Genomic DNA, 26,012 nt, shown 5'->3' on the forward strand with positions numbered 1-26,012 from the left:
TTGTATACCAACAGTTTTTATTTGATCCACTTCGATATATCTGAAACACTGTATGAGCATTTCAACAATGTTTCTGTCATTTTCAATACAAACATTTGTATGTGACTTCAGTAAATCCTATGTTTTCTTATAGTTACTTCAAAACATGAAGAATATCATCCTACAGTAATTTCTAAGACGTCGCTTCCTGAAATGTTGAACTGACTAAAATAAAAGCATATATTTCAGCAATATTCAGCCAAGCAAATTTTGGCACATATAGTCAAGTAATGGCAAAAAAAACCAACATTCTTAAACAAAATTAAAACATAAGCAAAACTGTAGTTAAGACACATCAAATGTTGGTGTTACTGGCAGATTTTGGTGATGTGATCTATTTGAATCAATAAATCTTCTTATATTTACAAAGTATTCCCCATTAACACACACTGTGGGTTGAGGAACCATTCATAATATCATACTACTCTATCATAATAATAACCTTCCTGGGTTTATTAAGATCATTGCTATAGATGTAAATATATATTCCTATATATTGCTATAAATTGCAATATAAGTCCTTCATAAAAAATCCCTCGAGTCTCTGAAATAGTCATTTTTGTTATAGAGCCAGTAGTTTTGGTCCCGGTATATTATGTTGGTATATTTCAAGTTATGGCTTCTTTCTAACTGCTTCAATCAACATGCCTGAAAGAATGGATCTTTCCATTCAAAATAAAGGAAAATAAATAAATGTCAAATAAAGCGCAAGAAAGAGACATTTCTTTACAATGACCTCTCACGAACAAGAACGTTTTGCATGCTCCAGCATCGGTACAATGATCTCACATACAGTACATAAATCTCAACGGTTTCTGCCGGTACCCTTGAGCTGGATCAGTTATGTTTGGTTTATTTAGATACTTTAAGAATCTTAAGACAACTATCAAGTGCAAAGTCCCATTATTTGCATGACTCCATCTCCATCACGGTGCTTTGGCATATCCTTATTGGTCCGTGGATGTCAAAAGCCATATGTTTGGATTCCAAGAAGACATGTTGAATATTAACATGTCATAAACGGCCACACAGAAGCTGTAAGCAAAACTACTGGATACAACTAAATACTGTATGTATATAATGAAATGAATATTCATAAACTAAGTAAGACTCTTCCCTGTTCAGAGGAAGATCTGCTCATGGAGTCTATAGTCTGTTCCAGGCCAGTCTTGAGTTGAGAAATCAAAAATACATTAGCAGTGTGAGATCTCTCGGTCCCGGTCTGTCGTGGACTCGCTCTCTTCAGGAATGTCCTGCAGATCTGTAGATGATGAAAGACAGAAAAAAAAAATCAATTAAGTAAATAAAGTCATACTTAGACATTAAACTCAGAGATGAGACAGTTTTAAGTTCTGAATTTTACCAAATGATCTGGATTTAATGAACTGCTTCTTGACTACACAGTACACATTCTTGATATACAGTCCAAAATGAACACTAATCTGCCAAATGCAGATTAAATTGGCCTTTGGAAAGTAAATAAAATTGTTTTAGTTGGCCAGTAATCTTTTGGAACTGCAACGTACGTATACAATGGAATACACCTTAAAAATATACATCATTAAAAATAGCACAAAATACAATTTTATGTTGGTCAGACATTTTTATGATCAGTACATTTTCTCAATTCAATTGTTGAAATTAGAAAATTGCTGCAAAATACGATCAAGATTTAAAGCAATGCTGAGTTCAAAGTAACATACTATTATAATGCATACTACAAGCAATTAAAGAAAAGTATACAGTGCAGAGCAACAACGATAAATGCTGTTTACCTGCTATTTTGCCATAGTAATTAAGTCTAAGTAATAGTTCACATGCCTTTGTAAGCAATGTATTTACATAGACACTTTCATCATAATTCATCCACACGGGGAACAATTTAAAAAAATGACAATCACTTATTTATTTTTGAAAATGAAAATGTTTGAAATTAAAGTTTGGGGTCAGTAAGATGTTTTAAAGTTTTTGAAATAAGTATTTTATGCTCACCAAGGCTGCATTTATTTGATCAGAAATACAATAAATAAAACAATAATATTGTGGAATATTATTACAATTTAAAATAACTTATTTTCAAATGCCATTTATTCCTATGATGGCAAAGCTGAATTTTCAGCATCATTACTCCAGTCTTCAGTGTCACATGATCCTAATATGCTGATTTGGTGCTCAAGAAACATTTCTTATTATTATCAATGTTGAAAACATGTATTTTGTATCAATTTAACAGTATTTACAGTCATTTTTGATCAATTGAATGTCCCTAAAAGTAATTAAGAAAATAATCATAAAAAAAGTAATAATTTCTTAAAATACTGTATGCTGAACACTTTCACATGCAGTATGAGTAGTAGACCATTTCGAACACACTGTGATTATATCATTTCAAGAGGCTTTAAAAGTCAAAACGTCTGTGTGTATAAGTGTATGTACATAAGGTATGTTCATTGCGAATGAATCACTAGGTCTGGGTGAGACATTCAACCTGCAATTATCCACCTATAACACACACGCTTACACATTAGTAATCCACCTAAATGTATACTTCAATATATATATTTTTTTGATTAAGCAGGTTCTCCTGTCAGACAGAGTTTAGTGTGTGTGTGTGTTGTAAGTTTGCGTACCTTTGTGTGTGGGTGTGTGTGGAATGTTTCATGTGCTAAATTCAACATGTGTTTGTTTTGGACATTGGTTGCATAATCGTGTGTAGGCTGCTATTAGTGTTACAAAAAGCCAAAGTTTACAGCGTTCTGGGTGAAGTGCATCTACGCAGACTGTCTGATAAATATGTAATCATTTCATATAAAAATGGAGCAAAGTCAAAGCCAACAACTCCCAGGCAACCAGTCTCCTACATTGTGCTATACTCTTGTATCATTCTCACATAATCATTTAAACTTAATTCAATATTTAAATGTACATTTATTTCCAGATTTATTCGTTAAGTAGCTAGCTATAATAATATGTAACATTATTATCTTAATATTTTGATATTAATATATTAATTATAAATATATTTAATATTATTATGTTAATTATAAATATATTATAAATATGTTTCCTTTTGAAAACCAACTAGATATACAAGTATATATGTATTTATATTATTTGTTATCATAATGTCATTCTGAGTCATATGTACAGACCTCTGGGGCTTTCTGAACGAGGAGACACCCTCGAATCCACCTCATCGTCATCATCATCATCATCATCATCAGATATCACGTCCACTTCCACATCACTGCATTCCTGCAGGCCGTCTGATTGCTCCATCGATTCCTGGCTAGCCAATGGGGTGTCAGTGTTGGGGTCAGTGTCACTCTCTCTGCGAGTTGGTGGGGCCTTGAAGTGAGGAAATGAGAAGCGAATGGGATTTTGCGAACTACTACATTGTAGGTCTTATATACTTTGAGCAAACACCACATAGCACATACTAAAGTGCATTGCTTGCACCCTGCTTGCGATAACATCAAAAGTGTTATTCTGAGTGCAAAAATATATTTAAAAAAGGCCATATTATGCCCTTTTACAAAGTCTTGATTTTATTTTTTGGGTCTACTAGAATAGGTTTTCATGCTTGAAAGTTAAAGGGGTCATCGGATGCAAAAATTACTTTTATATGGTGTTTGCATATAAATGTGTCTTTGCAGTGTGTGGACACAACCACCATACAATGAAAAAAAATCCATTCACCCCTTTTTTTTAATCCTCAAAAAGTCTAAACTCTCAATAATCAAGCTGTTTGGATTTTCTGAGCAATATGACGTCATATTGCTCATGCTCCGCCCATGACCACTGACGGACTGTCCCGTATTAGCATATCTCCGCCCTCAGCCATTTGTTTACTGTCCACCAAGGCAGCACTTTATGTGTCTTGTGTCCACACGCCGCACGGAAGAGAGGGGTGGGGTGATCAGGTGCTCATTATCATTTAAAGAGACATGCACCGAAACGGGTCGCTGTGAACAGAGCTGTTTTTGAGGAGGTAAAAATGATGTTGTTTTACACAACCATTGAGGAATTTTAACCAAAGAATGTTACAAACTTTACATGAAGACCCTAAAGAATCATACCAACTTGTGGAAAATGGGCATCCGTTGACCCCTTTAACTCTCTGGGGTCGGCGGTCTCGCCGGCAATACCAGCTCACTTTTATCCTTATCAGTGCAAAAGAGACTCAAATTACTCTGTTAATTTTGATCTTACATATAAGTGTTGTACATCATTCGATCCTGTTAAGTTTGTATTTTTTTTGTGGAACCTCATAATAAAAACAAAGTGTTGTGCTTTTCGCCTAATAAAGAAAAATAAACATGATGCGCGTTCTGCGTTCTCTCTGTCAGTGAAGTCCATTCTGAAACGCGTCCGAAAAATCATCTGTAACTCTGCAAATACTCAGTCAAACAGGTATACAGGCACACAGGCATGAAGCCTGAATTATCTTCTTTTAAATGAAGTAATTTATATAAAAAAATTTTTTTCTCATTTTATGTAATCTGTACAAAAAGAGAGAGATGATAGTCGTTCTCGTCTCAGCTCATTAAAGTTAATTTGACCACGCCCACAGAGCGCGCGCTCTATTCAAACACAAATGCGATCCACGCCCACATCAGCTGGATAACCCACGAAAGAGACTCAGATTTACGACGCTGTGAGGAATAATAGTTCTATCTTAATAATAATCCTGGAAAAAATTACCTCAGAAGTAGGCTACAGGTAGTTTCATTTGGAGGAGCAACGGATCCAGCCGAGGAAATAGGTACATTCTTTATTTTCAAGTGCTTTGTGCTAATCGCGATATGGAATAGTGTCTGTAAACAAAAAGACTGTTTGAATCGCGTTTTTGTGTGTGAATGAATGAACAGCTTTTACCTAACTATATTCCAATACTGAGATGAGTAAAAATCGACTGAAATATGTTGAAATAAAATATTTTTGTATAAGCAACGTATTAAACTGCAAATTAACATTTATATGTCCTAATCATAAAAACGATATGTTACATATGAAAGACAAGATGTCGTTTTTACTGTAAAATACTGCCACATCAAATAAGCTTGTTTGCTAAGATGTTATTATAGTGTTTGTTCGATTGTAAGCTATATTCAAACTAATTAATCCGCAACTGTGAAATATGTATGATAAAATGTATACTTTAGTATATAATACAAAGAAAGATTACATTTGAAATATAGTTAAAATTTTAATTGTTGTTGTAATTGTAACCTTTTTATTAAAATAGCAAAAATATATTTAGGCTACATATAAATAAATCTTAGGTAAATCTTAAAAGCTCAATATAAGCCTCCTCTTTAAATTATTTGTATTGTGTTTTATTAGTGACACATTTGGGATATATTTCCAAACTTTCTGTAAAAACAGTATGATAATTAACTGCACAATTACTAGAAATTTTTACATTTGATATTATACAATTTGAAAGCACAATTTGAAAAATAAATAAATAATTGGAACTGTGAACCAATTTTGTATTATATAGGCATATATATATATATATATTGTCATTGCATTCTTGTGGCTCAGTGACACACCTGTATGAAAGGGTCATTAGTATGCAGCCCCATTATGCGCTCATTATGCGGGCCCATTGTCTTCTCAGGTGTGAATCACAGCAGGTCACACCCCTGCGCATATTGCCTTTCCAAACAAAAAGTGTCATTTTTAAATTTAAACCAATCTATTGTTTTACGGAATGATAAGGCAGGATGATTTTCAGATCATTTTGAAGAAAAAACTCTAGGCGACAACATCCATTAGTCAAAAGTCTTGTGGACAGATATTTAGTATGTGTTTTGTGGCCTTATTTCCGAAACTTTAAGTTTTAGTTTTTTCAATAACCATGCATAAACAATATTCTCTCAAAAATACAAAAATGTACATACATGTTGATAACACATTATGGTAGCCCTGTGTGTGCTAAATAGAGTGTAATTACACCTTTGCCAGTAATATGTTTATAAGCAACTGAAAAAAGCACAAATGTCAGAGTATGTCAAAACATCTCAAGGACCCAAAAAACACCTTGGACCCCAGAGGGTTAAAAAAACACATTATCTATATATATTTTGCATTGTTCCAGCACCTCCCTTCCCAGTCTGTCAGTAACTGTCTGTTTAGTTCCTGTCTCTATTTAGCTCCTCCTTCCCAAAAGCACGTGCACTGATTGGACCAGTGTGTTGTGATTGGTTAGTCCTGGACGGTATACCACTTCATACCGAATACCGGTGTTTATTTTTGTTATGATATGCATTTTTAATTTACCGCAATACCGGTGTATGTTGCTTAAAGGCAGGGTAGGTAGACATTTTCTAAAAAAACTTTTTCCCAAATTTGTTTAAACTGTCTATATATACCAATACATAATTAAAATGTAAGTACTCTGAAAAAGAAAGTATACAAATCGAGTGTCTGTAGTCCTCTCAGTGCTGCAATAAACACAGCTCATTATTTCATTCACTCCCGTCTGGGATCCTTACAAAGCCACGCCCCCAAAACACATGGACGCGCGCTGCCGACCGCGCTCAGCATGCATGTAGTGACATCATGTCAGAATCACATGTAATAAAATGCCTTACTTTATCATTATTAATATAAACAACTAACATGGCTGGTAGTACTCACTATCAAGCTAGCATATCGATGCTGGTAATGGTAAAGTTTAAAATATATTGAGTTTGATTCGGTAACGAGCTAGTAACAAAAACTAAAAACAGCTAAACTAAAAACAGGTTGCATTGATACACGTTTTCCCATTACCATCAGTTACACTGTGATGAAGGTGAATTTCGTGTACGATTCATAACATATACGGTGTTTTACATGTAAGAGCTTCCACGAAAGCACTGTTGGCGTCACTTTTCAGCCCCTGGTTGTCAGTTGTCGCCACGGCTGGAAAGCCCCCCGATATTGACTCTCGTCTGACTTCTTGCTTTATCCAAAGACTTTTTAAATACTGTCTTCCTTTTTTGCCTGGTTTTCCTTCGCTGACTGTATGGTAACTGGGAATTTTGACTGCTCTTTCTCTGCCATAATTGTGATTCTTCCTAGCTTCCATGTCTCTTCCACTCCTCGAGCAAACGTGTGCGCGCATGTGGGCTGCTCTTACGCAGCAGTGCTGGTAGCCATGGTAGCGAGGGAGAGTGACAGTCGCCCAGCCAATCATTTCTTTCGTCCCGGTTGGAAATAATGAGCTGTGTTTATTGCAGCACTGAGAGGACTACAGACACTCGATTTGTATACTTTCTTTTTCAGAGTACGTACATTTTAATTATGTATTGGTATACATAGACAGTTTAAACAAATTTGGGGAAAAGTTTTTTAGAAAATTTCTACCTACCCTGCCTTTAAACAACGCGTTGGACACTGTTTGAGAGGGGTCGCTTTTCACTGTTGCACTGTGGTGATTCACAGCTGTATGTGTTACTAAGCATGACGGTGAAGATGGATAGGTTAAACTGTAATTGATAGCTGTCAAATTATATTACAGTGTTTCCCATACATTGGTTCACAATATCAACACAGCCCGCCACAAAAAGATTTTCCAAAAGGCTTTGACATCGTTGAATAAACATGAGCACTGCATGTTTCACTGTCAAAACGCGGCGCGGGTGTTTTTATATGAATGTATCTTTGAAGGGAACTGACTGTCTTTAGAAAAGTTTCGATGTTATTTTTATTGAATCTTTCTTTATCGTTTATGAGCGCTGCTTTGTGTACAGCCGTTACCGTGGAAACCACTATTTCTGCCGCTCCTAAAGCGCCTCCTGCTGGCACCTCTTTGTAAATAGCATCATTCTGTGGTGCCTTGCAAACTTGTATTAATAGTGTGGAATTTTTCTACATTATTCACACAGTAAAAAAAGGCATTCTAAGTCAATCTACTGCAGTATTTCCTCTCTCAATCAGTAGAAAATGTGTTTAACACCCAGTCATGCTAGTGAAAAAAAAATACCGTCATATACCGTGAAACCGGTATAATTTTGAAAAATACAGTGATATAAATTTTATTTGCCCAGCACTATGATTGGTCACCCGCTAACGCAACTCAACCAGGCCTCACCCATTTTCTTGCACTTACCTTGGGCGAAAATGATGTAAATTAGGACTTTTGTGATTTATTTTCCCAGAAGAAAACTCAAGACTACAATCAAGGTGTTTCAGGGAGTTTAGAAACAGTGTGCACTGATATAGAGAATAACTCCATTTAGCGTGGACTTTGTGCTCTGCAACTTTGCAGACATTTTTCATGCTCAGACAGCAACATTACACACTGAAGAAAGTTGACAATGTAAAAAAAATCATATTAGGTCCTCTTCAAAATGTTTTAAACTTGCTAAAAACTTGCTAAATTACACTAAGATGAACTCACCTGTGATCTTGTAGTTCCAGCTCCATCCCCTAGAGAGGCGCTATGGGTCTTACGATCCCTGAGCTGTTTCTCCAGCTGGGCTCTGGCTCTCTCGCTGTCCCTGAGTTTACCCTCGGCTCCCCTGAGGCGTCCAAGCTCCTCCTGCAGGAGACTGTGCTGCCGTTGCAGCAGGGCCAGCTCACCCAGCGAGCCCATGTCACTGGCACTATCCCGGGACAAAGAGCGAACTGTACGAGCCCCTGGGATGGCTGGGGAGACAGGGCTCTCTCTTAGGCAGAGCTCTAAGATGGAGTCCTGTCGGATCACCACACCCTAGGAGAGACATTGTTTTAATTTTATATTTTGCCACTTTATTGACATTAATGTTTTATTTTGGATCCTGTTTGTACATAAGTGCTTAGAAGATTTGATAAATGTATTTTGCAATGCACACATACCTGCAGAACGTGTAACTGAGCACTGAGATTCACCAGCCTTTGTGACACCTCCTGAAACACAAGACACATTTGTGATGCATCACATTAATATATAGACACTAGTCTATATAAGGCAAGAAGATTGTAATATTTAATGGAGGCCAATATATTTTGCAGATAAATTTATTCATAAAAAAAAAAATTCATACTGATAATGTAAATACTATGGAAGCTTGTTTCTGCCACAGAATAAAAAAATATAAAAAGTAATTGCATCTTTTTATCTCACAATTCTGACTTTTTTTTATCTCAGAATTGTGTGATATAAAGTCGCAATTGTGAGTTATAAAGTCAGAATTGCGTGATATAAAGTCCCAAATTTAGTGTTATAAAGTCAGAATTGCGTGATATAAAGTCGCAATTGCAATAAAATAAACTCTTATTTCTCAGAACTGCATGTTTATATCTCGCAATTCTGACTTTATAACACGCAATTGCATGATATAAAGTCGCAATTGTGTGTTATAAAGTCAGAATTGTGTGATATAGTCGCAATTGTGTGTTATAGTCAGAATTGTGTGATATAAAGTCACAATTGTGTGTTATAAAGTCAGAATTGTGTGATATAAAGTCGCAATTGTGTGTTATAAAGTCAGAATTGTGTGATATAGTCGCAATTGTGTGTTATAGTCAGAATTGTGTGATATAAAGTCACAATTGCATGTTATAAAGTCAGAACTGTGTTATAAAGTCAGAATTGTGTGTTATAAAGTCAGAATTGTGATATAAAGTCAGAATTGTGTGTTATAAAGTCAGAATTGTGTGATATAAATTCAGAATTGTGTGTTATAAAGTCAGAATTGTGATATAAAGTCAGAATTGTGTGTTATAAAGTCAGAATTGTGTGATATAAAGTCAGAATTGTGTGTTATAAAGTCAGAATTGTGTGATATAAAGTAAGAATTGTGTTATAAAGTCAGAATTGCATGTTATAACGGCAGAATTGTGTTATAAAGTCAGAATTGTGTGTTATAAAGTCAGAATTGTGTGATATAAAGTCAGAATTGTGTGATATAAAGTCGCAATTGTGTGTTATAGTCAGAATTGTGTGATATAAAGTCGCAATTGCATGTTATAAAGTCAGAATTGTGTGATATAAAGTCAGAATTGCATGTTATAAAGTCAGAATTGCATGATATAAAGTCGCATTTCCGTGTTATAAAGTCAGATTTGCGTGATATAAACTCGTAATTGCGAGAAATAGACTCGCAATTCTAACTTTTTTCTCAGAATTGCATGTCTATATCTCGCAATTCTGACTTTATAACACACAGTTGCGATTTTATATTACGCAATTCTGACTTTATATCGCGATTGTAAACTCGCAATTGTGAGATAAAAAGTCGCAATTATCTTTTGTTGATAATTGCGTTGTTTTATTCTGTTTTATTCTGTGGCGGAAACAAGCTTCCATAAAATACAGGACTATTTGTTTGTTTTTTATGTGCATTTTTTTTTGTAACATAAGACATAATCAGTCTCATGCATCACTAGGTGATTTTCAAGATTTCAAGATCCAAGGTCCATGTTATATTGATTTGGAATCATTTTAATCATGAATATATGCTATAAATAACAATATGACTTATTTTTTTAACTGTTGGTCTATCTATGTACTTATTATTGGCATTTTGTGCAACTAATGCTGCATTTTCAAGATGCTGTATCAGAGTAGTTTAGCTTTTAAAAGCATGGTTGAGACTTCTGAATTCTATGCATTCAGTGATATTAAGAAATGTTATTATGACTTCATTATTGACTGGAGGTCTTCAGTGTCACATGATCCTTCAGAAATCATTCTAATATGCTGATGTTCTGCTCAAGAAACATTATTCTTATTATCAACGTTGAAAACAGTTTTAATGCTTAATGCTTAACCATGATACACAATTTCTTCAGGAATCTTTGATAAAAAAATCCAAATTTGAATTTTTAATAATTTGTAACATTGTAAATGTCTTTTGATAAATTTAATGCATCTTTGCTGAATAAAAGTATTACTGTTTTCTTAAGTTACTGATCCCAAATTAAATTAGCCTGTAAATTAAAAAGCAGTAGTCAATTTGCTTGTCACTCTAGTTTAAATGGTTCTAATGAAAAAAGTAAAACAATCGCCTATTTTTTTCATCCCAGAAATGTAATCCGCATTTCCATTGATGGCACACATTAAGCTCGGTCTTAAACTAAATGTTAGTACCTCACTTGGTGGCTTGTCCTCCATTTGATTCCCATTACCATCCTGTACAGAAACAATTTTTTTAATTATTCACACAATCATAATTCTGAACCAGCAGTTTCATTCAAAAGCTTTAATTTGTCAGGACACATTGAAAATCACCATCTTGCTATGTGTCGATGAAAAGGGAGATAAAGTGTAGCTTTCAAGCACCAGTGGTGAGTCGTGATGGAGAGTTTTTGGTAGATTCAGGTTGCTATGGAAACCTGCGAGTTTCAGATGACTAATTTTTTTCAGCATTACATAAAACTCAGTAATAGCATCGAACCATCTTATTATGTGCATAATTATTACATTTCATGAAACATATTTGATGCAGCCAGATGTGAATGTCAAAGACGGTGATAACAAACAGCTCACGAACATAGATCATTATTTTTTAATAAAATAATGTTTTGTATACCTGAGCACTTTGGTTCTCCTGAGAGCCATTGACTAATACCTCTTGTCCATCTGGAAGTACGGAGGAAGCACAATGGTCAGAAATATGTAGTAGGTATATTTAGTAGGGGTGTAACGGTTCAAATTATGGTTTGGTTTGTATCACGGGTTTAGGATCACAGTTTCGGTACAGTTCGGTATGTGCTATGTTCATCAAATGTTCAAAAAACTACAATCAAATAAAAATAAAGAAAATAAGGACAAGATACAAATAAAATAAACAGAGCTTTTTAGGTTTTGCAGGTAGGTCTAACTACTTTTTAGGTACATAAATTGAATAAAAGTAATCAAATGTAAAATAACACTGCATGTAATCTTCACTGTATAAATTAAATAAAGATTAATCCTTATTAAAGTTACAAAAGTTATTCAGTCAAGATAAGTGAGTGATTTTGTGAGTCTTGTTGGTTGATTAACATTAAAAACACAGACAGCAGCAGGAATATTAGGCTGCTGTCAATTTAAGACAATGCACGGATCCATTACTGATTATTACTGATTAGGATTTTTGTGAAAAAAATCCTGTTCGATTTTTTAGACGTAAGTGTTCATTGAATCGATTGTAAAATCGATTTTCCATGTCTAAAGACGTTTCCATTTTCAACACCAAATATAGGCAAATCCACGGACAACTAACAGATTTTAGGACGAACATAAAGAGGGCGCTTGAGACGTGCACAAGTCAGCAATATTTCTGATGATTTATTGGCGTGAAGTCTCGTGCACAATGACAAACAGGAGTGCAACATTCAGGGATTGAAATTAACACCCTCCAACCGATCGTTGGTTGGTCCGATCGATTGTACAATCGATTTTCGAACGTAAAGTGACAGCCCTATTACTGATACAGCACACATGCATTGTCTTCCGTGTACTTTCCTTTTATGCTCACTTAAGACATAACCTACTATGGTTGCATGTCAAGATGGGTTGTTGATATGATTTTTGTGTGAATTTGTCACATCACATCACAATTTTTGTCCGATTAAGTGCAAGATGACTTTAGTATTCACGTGCTGTCTGAGACATGTGCACAAAAGTTCTCTTACTTTTGCGCTTGAATGTTTAAATTGGCAAGGCTTAAAAACACGAAAATTATAAATTTTTGTGATGATGCAGCATTGGCCCGATTGGGGTGGTGACAGTTCTGTCAACTGTCCCAAACGTCTTTCCCGCTGGTGCTGGGCCATCAGGCAGTCCATTTTTTTTTAGCCCTGCCCAGCGCTTTCGTTATTGTTGTATGCCTGTCCGAATTTACACCGAGTGCCTTTTTAAACACAAAAGGCAAGGTGTTTTGATCTCACCTGTGCTCACGTGCTATCAACACCCGGGTGTTGATGACGGGTCATATTAGAGCATACGGCACTCGCATCGAACAAAGTTTACAAAGAGTGACTGTTTTGTCCACTTTTTTGTTTTGTCAATCGCTGTTGTATTGGGAAGCCAGAATATTCCCATACAGGAGATTTATATGATGCAGGCAGTGGCTCTATCAACAGCTTGTCTTCTTCGCTTGCCATGATGAACTGCAACACACCAACACGTGAGGAACTGTGATAGAGCAATAGATTTACATACAATCTTACATACAGTTGATTGGACAGCTACTCTCACGTGAAATGCATGCGGAGCGTATCCATCGAAAGAAATAAACATTAGCGGTCTGTTTTTTACGTGTTTTTTTTTTTTCAACAAACCATATTATAGATGCCTCGTCAGATTTGAGATTAACCGCCTGCCGAACCGTGGGTGGAGAACGGAATGGTTAAATTTTTTTACGAGAACCGTTACACCCCTAATATTTAGCTAATCAGAAACATTAAAGGCACATTTATTTACATATTGCATGTTTTGTTTTTGACACCTACTGATTACTAGCGCTCCACTGTGGTTGTGATGGCCGTTGGAACCGCAGGGCAGAGGAACTTCAAAACTGGATCCTAATATCAGCTCTGTCAATCTGTCCACTGTAGAGAGAGAGAGAAAAAAGGTACATCATGACATTTTACAAGATATTATGAAAGATCTGAGAATGAGCTCAGATGATTTAGCTAAAAATGGATGGTGACCTTTTCAAAATAGGAAAAAAAGAATAATCAAATGTTTTTTTTGTGCAGAGGCATATTGGCAGCAAGTATAAATCTTATTATATTTTTCTTTATTTTATGTTGTTGTTAATGACTTTAATGATCTGTCATTTATTTATTCAGAGGCTGGGTCAAATTTTGAATTGCTCAGATGCTGAAATTTGTGTTAAAATTTGTATCTCTATGAAATAAAAGTAAAGAATATAACAAAACAACAAAAAAATACTACCTAACATATTTATTTTATGAAAAATGTCATTATACATAAAATCAGAATTGGTAAGCACATTTATATGGTTGTGAAATTTTTTTTGTGTGCAAACATTTCAAGTCTCATAGTCTTTTTAAAATATAGCCTCGGACCAAAACTCTACCTTAGTTTCTGTTGCCATTCACTGCTTACTCATAGTGTGAATACTGTAACCTATTAATATGGGCGTTGAAATAAATGTGCACTAAAGGGTAAAAACAAGCCTTATGCAGGTGGAACACCCTGCTTCAGCCACAAATGTTACATCCTGTCTGTCTTACCCTCAGTAATGGCCTGTGTGAGCAGCTGTTCTCCACGCAGTGCCTGAGAAGACTCGGCTCTGAACAGGTTTCTGGAACAGGACGGCTGCATGACCTCGTAACCTCCCATGACCTCCGCCAAGTCAGAGAACAGGGTGACCCGCTCCTGAAGCAGCTCTAACACCTCCCTGTCCTTCTGCTGGATATCAGCTGAAACAGAGAGCACGAGGGTCAGTACAGTTTCTTCACGCTGTCAAAATAGTGGCCTTGTTCCACCTTCAAATTCTGTGTAAAGATGTCATGACAACTTGACATGACAACAACTGTAGTGATTCATAAAAAAATAAGAATGAAAAAGTGTTTGTCCCAGTGTTGGGAGTGTGAATATGTGTGTGTGTGTGTGTGTGTGTGTAGTGGTTAAAGCAAACCTTTTAGTCTCCGCAGAAGGGCCTTGTCTTCTGTTTCTATAAGAGGGAATTCTTCTCTTGATGGACAGCTGTGTGATAAAACAATGATGGTAAAGAAGAATGAATGACCATTAGAAATGGTAGTTTTAAATGGTTAGTTTATGTCCATTAGCATTGAAGTTTCCCCACTTTTAACAAGTATAAAGATTTAAAATGTACAGTCTTTCTCTTCTGGGAAAATAGACCAAATATATATATATTTTTTTTGTCTAATAAAATGCTATCTAAAATTAAAATATTGTGCTAATGCTGGTATTTTGTTTGCTAGATTTTTTCTCAAGGAAGTGGTGAGAATTTATTCATTTTGAAAGTGGCTTCTGTTGCCATTGTGTATGGCAGTTTTTTTTTTTTTTTTTATGTAGTCCTGGGAGTAAAAAAATAAATAAATCTATTAATAAATATTTAAATAAAAAATATAAATAATAATAAATGTAACATTTATGTTATGTTTTGGTTTAGTTTCATCGTGTTTTGGTTCTGTTTTCCCTTTTCTGGTTTGCCTGTGTGTTCACTAGTTTCTTGGTTGTTAATTAGTTCTACACACCTGTTCCGTTTGACCTTGATTAATCTCTCCATGCAAGCCATGAGTTTCCTCAGTTATTCTGTCATGTATTGCCTTTGTTAAGTGTGGTTGAGAATTAGTTTAACTCTGCAATCTCCTGAGTGTTCCTTTGTGGACCTAATAAAGACTGTTTTCTTTTGATTCCTCGTCTTTGTGTGCATTACTACAGTCACTAAGTGACAAATAATACATATTTATTATTAAAGGAACACCACCGTTTTTTCATATTAAACTATGTCATTCCCTTAACTAAGACGAGTTGATACATACCTCTCTCGTCTCAGTGCGTGCACTCAATCGCTTTGACGCGCGGCGACACTTTGATAGCACTTAGCTTAGCCCAGTTCATTCATTAGGATCCAAACAGAGATGTAGTTAGAACCACGTTTTCACGATATTACTGCGCAGAGTCGAAGTGCTCCCAAGTGCTATTCCGCCATAGATTATAGTTATCCATTTTACGTTTTATTTCACTTCTAACTTCATCTCTGTTTGGATCCTAATGAATGAACTGGGCTAAGCTAAGTGCTATCAAAGTGTCGCCGCGCTCCAGAGCGATTGAGAGCACGCACTGAGACGAGAGAGGTATGTATCAACTCGTCTTAGTTAAGGGAATAACATAGTTTAATATGAACGGTGGAGTGTTCCTTTAAGAGCAAAAAGAAATACAAAAATATTTGATAACTATTATTAGAATTATGTATAATAATGATAATATAAAGAATTAAGTAATAAAATATAAACAAATAAAAATAATTTTCCATGCATAAATAAATAAATGGATCTTCTATATGTTTAATTGTAGGAAGGAGTTCCCTCGTAAGTGGATTGTAGTATTTGCGGGTTCCTGGCACCAACTGAATTAAATGAAATGAAACCCCCGATCTATAAAGCAAGCTATAAAGTTTGGTTATGCAGCGCTATAATGTAAACAAAAGCTATTGGCAACTCAAGCCTTTTAAATGTCCCACTCCTGAATTTTAAAGAAAGTGCTTTCACATGATTTTCTAATTCCACGGCAAAGAGAGAGGTCCTGAAAAATGTCAAATGGTAACTGTGAGTGCTGTGTGGACTGTTAAGAGTGTGTTCATGTATGTACCTGCTGATGGTTTGCTGTATGTGCCGTAACCAAATGTTTCTGTCTTCTTTAGAGGCAGCATAGAGCTCATACATCTCAGGTGGGCTGGACTCACTGCTTATCAGGAACAACCCTCGCTCTTGATTGGCTATGTCTCGGACCAAGAGATTCTGCAGTGACACCACAGCAGACTTATCCTACAGAGAGAATGAGAAGAAAAGAGATATTGTTGTCAGGTACAGATTTTCAAAAATAAATAGCTTATAGCACATTCCTCTCCATCAAGTCTCATAATTTGAGGTACAATGTCTACGTCATAATGTCTTCTGCAAATGTTTACGTCACAATGTGAAATATTAGCATAACGCCTGCCCACAGACATTCGCAAAGAAAGATGATGAGGCTGTCGTGGAGACGCTGTATGTTTAGATGTAAAAGCAAAACCCCTTCGTTAGGGCTTCTGAAAAAGGACGGAATTAGAAATCATTGGAGATTTATGCATAACGCTGTTCCTGAGCAGTACAATCCAAAAGTTAGCTTGTGTACAGCACATTTTACAAAGGAGAACGTGGGAGAGTACAACATTTCTGACACACGCTTAAAGTGTTTGGCCAATCACAATGTACCAAGTCAGCTGGCCAATCAGAGCTCTCTGGGCTTTTCGGAAGGAGGGGCTTTGTTGAAATCAGCGTTCTAGACAGACTGGGAATAGAGGTGCTGTTATAATGTACAATATGTGGAAAAATAAAGTGTTTTTTGAACATTAAAGTATGCTAACCTATTCTATTAATTACACCCAATAAACAAACGAATGATCTTTTAAAATAGCATCATGTGACCCCTTTAAAACTTTGAACAGAGCGAGAACCCTAAGTATGAGCACTAGCAATATGGATACGTGGCTTAGCAAGCAAAGTAACTTACCAAACTGGCAAAGATGTACCGTTGATCTTTCTCTTGCAAGAATACTAGAATGTCAGTCATCAACAAAACCTGAACATCTACAACAGAAAGAAAAAGGGAAATGCAGTACATTAATACACCCACAAGCACAAGTACATGTCAGCTAATACAATAGCGCATTTGTCAATCTCCATCTCACTCTGACACATCACATTACACTTCCTCATAACCAGCCGCAGTCTTCTGTACCTTTGAGCCGAGAGCCAGGCGTTTTCCAGAGCAGCGTGCCTTCGTGTATCAGCTGCCTCCGGAGCAGTTCGGCCGGTCTGAACAAGGCTCCAGAGCGGAGTTTGGCCTCGGACCGCGGGTCGACCCGGGAGCGGATCTCTTGGAGCCGCTGTGTCCTTTCTAGCTCCAACACCTGCTGGTCCACCGAACTGAGCAGCTCCCGCATACAAGACAACGCATGTGACAGACCTGAAGCTTCCTCTGGATTGTCTGCATTGTTACACACAATAATTAGTCCATAAAAATGTCTATAACCAGGGGCATTTTATATGACATTACCCTCTTAAAATGTGACCATTATGTGGCCATTAATTATAAAAAAAACAACAACAAAAAAACCATCATATTAGAAGGACAGAGTAATTTATAGACATGGAGGGGAAGGGTGGAGGTGAGAAGCTGTTTAAATACAGTTAATATTGACATTGGCAACATACACCCGAGTCTCACCTTTGGTGTTGTCATATATACGTTGCACTAGGACGGGGTATTTAGTGATGCGCTGAGTGACCAACAGGATGCACTCCTGGAACCCGTGGCGACGCAGTAGAGGACCCCGATTCGCCCTCTGAGAGGACACAGAAGGACAAAGACAATGATAAATGGACAGATAACCATTGCTGCCTCTGTGCACTGTATTTACATACACACACTCTAAATCTGCATCCAAAACCCACAGCAACTACCATGCTGTCTAATCAGCCAGATGTGTATGAAGGCAAACTGGTTTAAAACAGGCACCATAATGTCATGTCTAATGAGCTAGAATTAATTTAAGTGAGCTTAAATGTTTTTCAAACATGGATGACTGCAAAATACTTATTTCTCAGTAGAAATTGAGTAATTGTAATTAGTTTTATTACTGACCAGGGCTCGACAATAAGGACTGCCTGATGGCCTGGGGCCAGCGTGAAAGACACTCGGGCCAGTTGACAGAACTGTCACTTGCCAGATCGGGCCAGTGCTGCATCTTCACAGAAGTTGATAATTTGTGTGTGTTTTTAAGCCTGGCCAACTTAAATATTCAGTGCAAATAGGCGCGAAAGTACCCGTGTCTCTCAGTGGTACTTTGCGTGCTGTGTGATAAGTTTTGTGTGCGCAGTAACACATCAAAAGTGTGCGCATCACAGCGCGTGAATACTCTTGTTGATGTATTAGATATGTGCAACTCTTCAAGTGACAGCAGCCTAATATTCCTAATATTTTTTATGTTAATCAAACAAACGACAGAAAGAAAAAAAATGCTCACTGCTCTTGACTGAATAACTGCAATAAGGGTTAATCTATATTTATACAGTGAAGACTATGCAGTGATATTTTACATTTGCTTAATATTTCTGTACCTGAAAATCTAGTTTAGACCTACATGAAAAACCTGAAAAGAACTGTTTATTTCATTTGTATATGTTTGTTCTGTTGTATTTATTTGTGCTATTGCTTGTAATTTGATTATTTGTTCTTTTTTATTATTGACTGTCTGTCACAGTATGAACGCACGAAGATGAGGATGCAGATGAAGATTCCAAAAGTCTTTCATTCAACACACAGGTAATTCTAACATAGGGTAGCTACAGCATAACACAGACGAGACTGGGCAGATTGAACTGAAAACACAGGAACACAGGCAAACGAGGTGATCAATAACAACACAGTTGAACGTGATGGCAAATCATGTTAGATTCCATGACAACCAAGAAGAAGCGGGAAAACAGGAATTGATGAATGCAAACTAAAAGTCCATGAAAACGAATTTAAACACATAAGTTAGACTAGTAGTTTTTGGTGACATAACCTTATTTATCAAGGTTACATGGATCAAAACAACTAGAACAATAACTAGGCCTATTTTATTTTATTTCATTTGTTTATTAGTTTTTTTGTGGTAGGGCCAGTGGAAATTTTGGCAGGGCAAGTAGAAAAAATCGGTAGAGTTGAACCCTGCTGACTGTAATAAAATGACTTACAAAACATGAAAACTATCCCAAAGTGAAAGTCTGATGCCTAAATTCACTTTTGGCAATAAAACAAATTGAATTTATAGTGTTTATTATATATTTATTTAGACAATATAATATAGTATACATTTTCATTTCGGCCAGTTTCTTTTGTTTTAAAATATTTTAATCTTGACAAGAAAATAGACTCTGATGCTGAGATAGCGATAAAAATAATTAAATACATAAATACTTATAATAATAATAATAATTTTATTTTTTAGTAATAATACTATTATGAATAATACAAATATATTAATAATAATAATTATACATACATACATTTAAAATCAGCCATTTGTTGGTCTCATACAGAATTTTACTAACAATTTTATTACAAAAGTTATAATATAGCATAAATTAATTCAGTCAGTATTTTTTGTTTTGAAATCTTGCCATGAAAATAGCCTTTGATGCTAGATAGAAAGATATTGATGGATAGATTTTGTTAAACAATACCTCCTCATATATCATGAGGAATGTGCTACCTTTCACACCACTATTCTGAGAATATTTAACTTTTTAAAGCATATTAGTATTACTGTGATATCGATAACTGTGAAATCTCACCTGTTTTGTCACCATGACCTTCCTAAACTAAGCTATTACAAAGTAAAATAAAACACAAGAGCTGAACACAATTATGATACCTGGAAATCTGATGATTCACACATCTCTGAGAGTCTGCAGGCATTTAATGCATTAATGCACCCGCCCACCATCATTCATCACTCAATACCACTCTATCCTCCCACTTGAAACACACGAGACAACACCTGACCCGCTTATGCAAACACTTAACGCACATGGACATGGTCATTCTTGTTCTTACCCGTATAAAGAGCTGAAGTCTCTTGTCTCTGGCCAAAAGTTCTTTGTATAGTTTGACAGCCTTTATATGACGACTGCAGAACTCAGAATACGTCTTCAGCATCTCGTCTGCACACTGACCTGAGAACTGACATACACACACAAACAGTGCACTATGAACATTTTGTTCCTTGAAACTTGAAAGCTTTCAGCATCCCACTCTCATACACTCTCATTTCCATTTGTCACTATTTCTTTCTTTTTGATTTTTCACGCCCTCTATAACATGACGTCATTCTTTTCTCCTTCAAATTCATGCAATGAATTTGCATTAGGATATTTTACATTTTTTATAAAGTATTTATAAGTTTTAAGTTAAATTAGTTTTAAAAACATTTTTAAAATGTGTCCCCAGATTCCATTTTGTTGCACTGTTACATGATTATGTTCACTTTTTTTTTTTTTACAGTAATGCATTAAATTGACAGCTCTACTTTATGAAACATTTTAAACTGGCAATCAAAACAGATATGCTAATCCAAAATCACTTACGACTGGCCAAATGTATCCAAATGCATTTACACCCCGTTCCGCCCACGTAAACTCACAAATGCACTCCTACCTGTTTTATTAGCACATCGCTGATCTGAGTGATGGTGAAATTGTTTGTGCTTTCAGGTTGCAGGCTGTGAGCACGTCGTTCGAGGAGCTGCGTGAGGAAGTGTGTGTGTAGCGTCAACAGGCGCTCCAGGCAGGGGAACAGCGCATGCACGACCCCCGGCTCCAGCTGCACCTCCTCCAGCATACCCCGCCTGAACACGCCCTCCATGATCCGCAGGGTCCGGACGTGATGGAGCTCCGTCTGGATCAGCTCTGAAATGATATCACAGAGGTTGAGCTGTAAAATGCAACATTTAAAAGGTCTTTGTTGGACATGTACCCCAAATGAAATATTCCCACTGTCCTTATTGAGGGTAGACAAGTTTGATGTGAATGAAAACAATGTAGTGATGCATAGAAGTACAGAACAGTCCATATGTTACAATCTTGTGTACACTGGTGTTGCTAATTTTTACATTTTGATTATTTTTCCAGTCATATAACAATCACTTGAAGTTAATCTTTAAAAACAATAATTTAATAACATGGTTAAATGTAATCTTCCGCAAATCTCAAAGTGAATGTCCATTTTTCACACTGTACATTATGTTGTAGTGCCTAAATTCACTTGTAATATTAAAAATGATGCATTGTTTTTTTGCTGTTGTTGTTTTATTTTGACAAATTAGTATAGAATATTAATATAGGCCATTTATTAGTTCTTATACAGAATGTAAATGTATATAAAAAAAACTTGAGGCCACGAGGACTAGATGTACAATCTGTTTGTTTTCATTTGCATATAAAATAAAAAATAAATAAATAAATAAATAAATACAGTGTCCGGAAAAGCACTTAATAGTAATTGTAACCGGGTTTCAGAGTCGACGGCCCATTTACAGTCATAAACATACTTCGATTCTAGACTTAGATCTGCGTTTTTTTTCTCTAACCATAGATGACGTCCTGTCTCTTGATAACATCTTTACGGTGGGTCTGCAAATAGGTGGAATCTACTGCCATGCTCCAGGAATCTGCTTCAAATTCCTGGCCTTCAAACTCCAAATCTTCCAGCAGAGAGTTGAAGAAGCCCTCTCCTAAAAACAAGAAAAATACAATTTCTGTATTATTGTTTCGGTTTGCAGGTAAACAGGTTGGCCAACATGGAATTTGGGGGATTGATCTATAGCCAATCACACCAATCAAAAACAATGCTCTCATTTTCTTAAAAATATACAAATGAAGGTTGTTTTTTTTCATAAGGTAGTAAGTACACAACTGCTCTATTTTATTTTAAAATGTGATTTATTAATGTGATATCAAATCTGAATTTTCAACATCATTACTCTAGTCTTCACTGTCAGATGAACATTTAGAAATCATCTGAATACCCTGATTTGTTGAAACATTTCTAATTATTATCAATGTTGAAAACATTGTGTTGGTTAATATATTTGTGGTAACTGCGATTCAGAATTCTTGGATGAATACAAAGTTAAAAAGAACAGCATTTATTTGATATAGAAATATTTTGTAACATTATAAATGTCTTTACAGTTAATTTAATGAATCCTTGCTGAATAAAAGTATTAATTTCTTTCAAAAAAAAAAAAAAAAAGACTAACTGCAAAAATGTATGTACTGTATATGGCCGCATTTACACTGCAGGTCTTGATGTCCAATTCTGATTTGTTGACTATATCCAATTTTTTAGGACTTCTTAGATCTTTTAAAAGTGAACCATATCCGATATCTGCATTTACACTGTTCACTTGGCGAAACAACCCAATGCATACTGACCCAGAAAAGCTTAGGCGGAAAAGAAAGTAAAAACGGAGCAATTTGCAATGAATGCAGACTAAATAATAGAAACTTTTGCTTTCCGCACATCTTTAAAGGTCAGCACAACACTGGGTTGAGCTTTGGACCTTCATTGCGCAATTGAAAAGAGTCACGTGATCCAAGGCATTCGCCATCGTCGCTTTTTCAATGACGTACGACATACATTGACAGGGGAATATCTGATCTGTCTGCATACATGGCAGATGAAAATGCACATATCTGATTCATATGACATTTATTTCCACATATGAATGATGCCTGAAATCTGAGAATATCGGAATCCATGTGATTTTTTTAATGCTTACATGTTCGTGGGTCATATCTGATCTGTGCCACATGAACCATGTAATGTAAATGCGGCCTATTTTAACATATGTCTACTTTGTTTAAGTGTTTGTAGGTGTGTGTGTGTCTCACCCTCATCATTGAGGGACTCCATGGACATGGTTCTGCTCCTGAAGTTGAGTGAGTCTGTGGATTGAGACAAGATCCTGCGCAGCCCCAGAGGATAGTCATCATTCAGAGTCCTACACGCACATGCACAGGTGGGCCAAATGCATGCATACAAACAGATGTACACATATGCATGCAATCACATGCGAAAGGAAAAAAAGAAAGAAACAAAAAACAAAAACAAAATGAGAGGCAGGCATCATAAACACCACAGAAACAGAATATACACATTTAAAATTAAAATATAAAAAAATATAAAATAAAGTGAATATAATGACTAATAAATAACATTCAAACAAAACTGCTTACATTAAACTAACATGGCCACAAACACAAAAACAACAAACACAAAAAAACACAAAAAGACAAAAATTACACACGATGAGAACTGCGTGTCTGTCTCTACAGTATATAGATATTTCAGGAAAAAAAGATTTATGTGATAACATGTTTTACAGTATTTATAAACTAGGGGCTCACTTATTTGGTTATGTGTTGGTATATTGTACAGGCAAGAGCCCATTTTATGCATCTCTGTCATTTCTGTCACTCACCCTGCAATGTTATTGGTGGAGACGCTCTTGGAAAGTAAGAGAGAAGACCGGCCGCGACGTGATCCGAGTAGTGACTGACGGAGACTGTCTGAGGGGTAAATGGCAGAGCTGGGCCTTTCCCTCAATTGGGCTTCAGAGAGTCAGAAAAAGAGAGAGCAATGTCATATTTAGACATAAAGGGTAAACCCCATTTACTTCTGGTACCCAGCTAACACAAATATTTTCTTAGAACATTTTGCTAATGTTCCCATTAAAGAGTTAGTTCACGCCAAAATGAAAATTCTGTCAGTATTTACTCACCCTCATGTTGTTCCAACCCTGTAAGACTTTTGTTCATCTTCGGAACACAAATTAAGATATATTTTATTAAATCTGAGAGCTGGATCACTCCTCCATAGGCTTCGTGTGACCTACAACCTAGAAGCTTTGCGCAGTGTCACTACGTGAAATCTCGAGGCCCACAGAGAAGGAAATGAATAGTTGAATAAAGTCGTTATTTTTGTTTGTTTTTTTCCACACAAAAAGTATTCTCGTCGCTTGATAAACTTAAAGATAGAGCCATTGTAGTCACATGGACTATTTTAACGATGTCTTTAACTTTTCTGGGCCGGCCAGTTTCGATCCCTTAGAATCCTATGGAGGAGTGAGACAGCTCTCAAATTGAATCAAAAATATCTTAATTTGAGTTACGAAGATGAACGAAAGTCTTACGGGGTTGGAACAACATGAGGGTGAGTAATTACTGACAGAATTTTCATTTTGGGGTGAACTAACCCTTTAAGATATTGGAAACATTCTTTCTGAAGGTTCCCTGAACGTTCAAAACATCCAGAGTAATTACAGACTGATATGGTTTAGGGGTAATGATTGCCCATTATCACATAATTCCCTCAATGATATCCATTCACAACTGGTCACAGGAGACGTATGCCACTTGTAATTGGATCAGATGTTAATACCAGATGTAAAAACACACTTGTTTCCATCACATCCTCACCTCTATTCCTCAGAGTCACATTCTGATAGGCCGAATTGTTCCTGATCAGCGCCATTTTCTGTTGCTATTGTGACACATAGATGACATTTTTAGACTTTTGCATAAACCACATCAAGAAAACAGACCCAATTTAGAAACATTTCTTCTGCATCCTACCATGATTCAAAGCCAGTGTTTGAATGTCAGTGGTCCATGTGACACCATGTGACACATGTGTGCACTAATATCCCACCTTTTGTTTCATTTTGACACAGTTTGGTAGCGTGTCCCTGCAGCGGTTGTGGATGGTGACATTACAAGCTGAAAAAAAGAAGAACAGACAGGAAAACCCTTTTATCTCACATACTATAATCTTCATACAATCACATTTAAATGTGATGCATGTGATCTTCTCATGGTCACATGTATAAAGTAATAGAATTGTATTCACTTTTTCTGTTATGGGTCTGCAATAACACTTTTCATTCGCTGTTTCACCTACCACTATGTTCCAGAAACATTCTTGACTACGTTAAGACTGGTATGATCAAGTTACTAGTAGCTGGTTTGTTGTTGGTCTAAGATGATTCTTTAGCTTAAAGCAGCTAGAAACCAACCACTGAGTTCTCAAAAACAGCAACCAGCGTACGATAATACTCCAGCGAGAAAAAAAAAAAGAAATCCCCATATTCCCTTTTATACCTGTACTCTAACCTCTTTTCCTTTTCCATCTCTACAATATTACAGCAAATAATTAAGTAAATCTCAGTACCATACCCATTTTTTGCCTGTCTTTCTCTCCCTCTTGACCTCTGTCCATGTCTGCGGTAAAATACTTGTTCTAGATCTCCTTTACAGCATGCTACTAGTCGCTGAACATTTTCTCTGGTAACACCGTATTGCTTTTGTCTCTGAACCCCTATTGTTTTAGAACGGCTTTGCTTCCTGTTTTGAGGGTGGCTGGGAAGGAAGAGGGACGGGGGCTCCGGTGGGGTTTCCCTGGGCCGATTACCCACAACACACACCTACACGAGTCTAAATAATCACCCACTGAGAAGCACAGGCTTTTTGTAAGTAAAAGTGCATCTCAGAAATGTAACTGTAGAGGAAAATTTTATTTAAAAATAGACATGACAAAAATGAGTCAAATTGTACAGTAATGTTTGAGTCCATTTTGATAAGTGACTGAATGCAAATGTGGTATCTTGGCAAATCTGAACACAGACAGTGTTAAGATCACTATGACAAATCTAAGAAGGAGACTTCACCTAAGGTCACAATTTAAAAGAAAAAAAATGTCT

The 26,012-nt window shown here is 36.1% G+C and overlaps 1 protein-coding gene across 2 annotated transcripts in view; it reads right to left on the reverse strand.

Moving 5' to 3' along the window:
* arhgef1a (Rho guanine nucleotide exchange factor (GEF) 1a) overlaps window positions 1-26,012 on the reverse strand; it is a 40,423-nt gene continuing 14,411 nt past the window's right edge. Inside the window, exons 1-21 of one of the 2 annotated variants that reach the window (XM_056264231.1) lie at window positions 25,489-25,581; window positions 24,965-25,032; window positions 24,733-24,796; window positions 23,736-23,865; window positions 23,146-23,255; window positions 21,840-21,983; window positions 20,909-21,159; window positions 20,309-20,434; window positions 17,933-18,050; window positions 17,444-17,692; window positions 17,216-17,292; window positions 16,313-16,488; window positions 14,613-14,680; window positions 14,206-14,394; window positions 13,456-13,554; window positions 11,550-11,599; window positions 11,108-11,149; window positions 8,872-8,922; window positions 8,435-8,746; window positions 3,192-3,387; window positions 1-1,300 (exon numbers count right to left, since the gene is read on the reverse strand). In XM_056264231.1, coding sequence (XP_056120206.1) covers window positions 1,233-1,300; window positions 3,192-3,387; window positions 8,435-8,746; window positions 8,872-8,922; window positions 11,108-11,149; window positions 11,550-11,599; window positions 13,456-13,554; window positions 14,206-14,394; window positions 14,613-14,680; window positions 16,313-16,488; window positions 17,216-17,292; window positions 17,444-17,692; window positions 17,933-18,050; window positions 20,309-20,434; window positions 20,909-21,159; window positions 21,840-21,983; window positions 23,146-23,255; window positions 23,736-23,865; window positions 24,733-24,796; window positions 24,965-25,032; window positions 25,489-25,531 — 2,631 coding nt within the window. In that variant the 5' untranslated portion in view covers window positions 25,532-25,581 and the 3' untranslated portion in view covers window positions 1-1,232. Of the gene's footprint in view, window positions 1,301-3,191; window positions 3,388-8,434; window positions 8,747-8,871; window positions 8,923-11,107; window positions 11,150-11,549; window positions 11,600-13,455; window positions 13,555-14,205; window positions 14,395-14,612; window positions 14,681-16,312; window positions 16,489-17,215; window positions 17,293-17,443; window positions 17,693-17,932; window positions 18,051-20,308; window positions 20,435-20,908; window positions 21,160-21,839; window positions 21,984-23,145; window positions 23,256-23,735; window positions 23,866-24,732; window positions 24,797-24,964; window positions 25,033-25,488; window positions 25,582-26,012 lie in introns of those variants that run through there. The other variant, XM_056264230.1, reaches the window with a different exon arrangement.

The sequence above is a fragment of the Rhinichthys klamathensis genome, unplaced genomic scaffold (assembly GCF_029890125.1).
Source record: "Rhinichthys klamathensis goyatoka isolate OS25496 unplaced genomic scaffold, OSU_Roscu_1.1 h1tg000217l_1, whole genome shotgun sequence".
In the NCBI taxonomy this organism is placed as follows: Eukaryota; Metazoa; Chordata; class Actinopteri; order Cypriniformes; family Leuciscidae; genus Rhinichthys; species Rhinichthys klamathensis.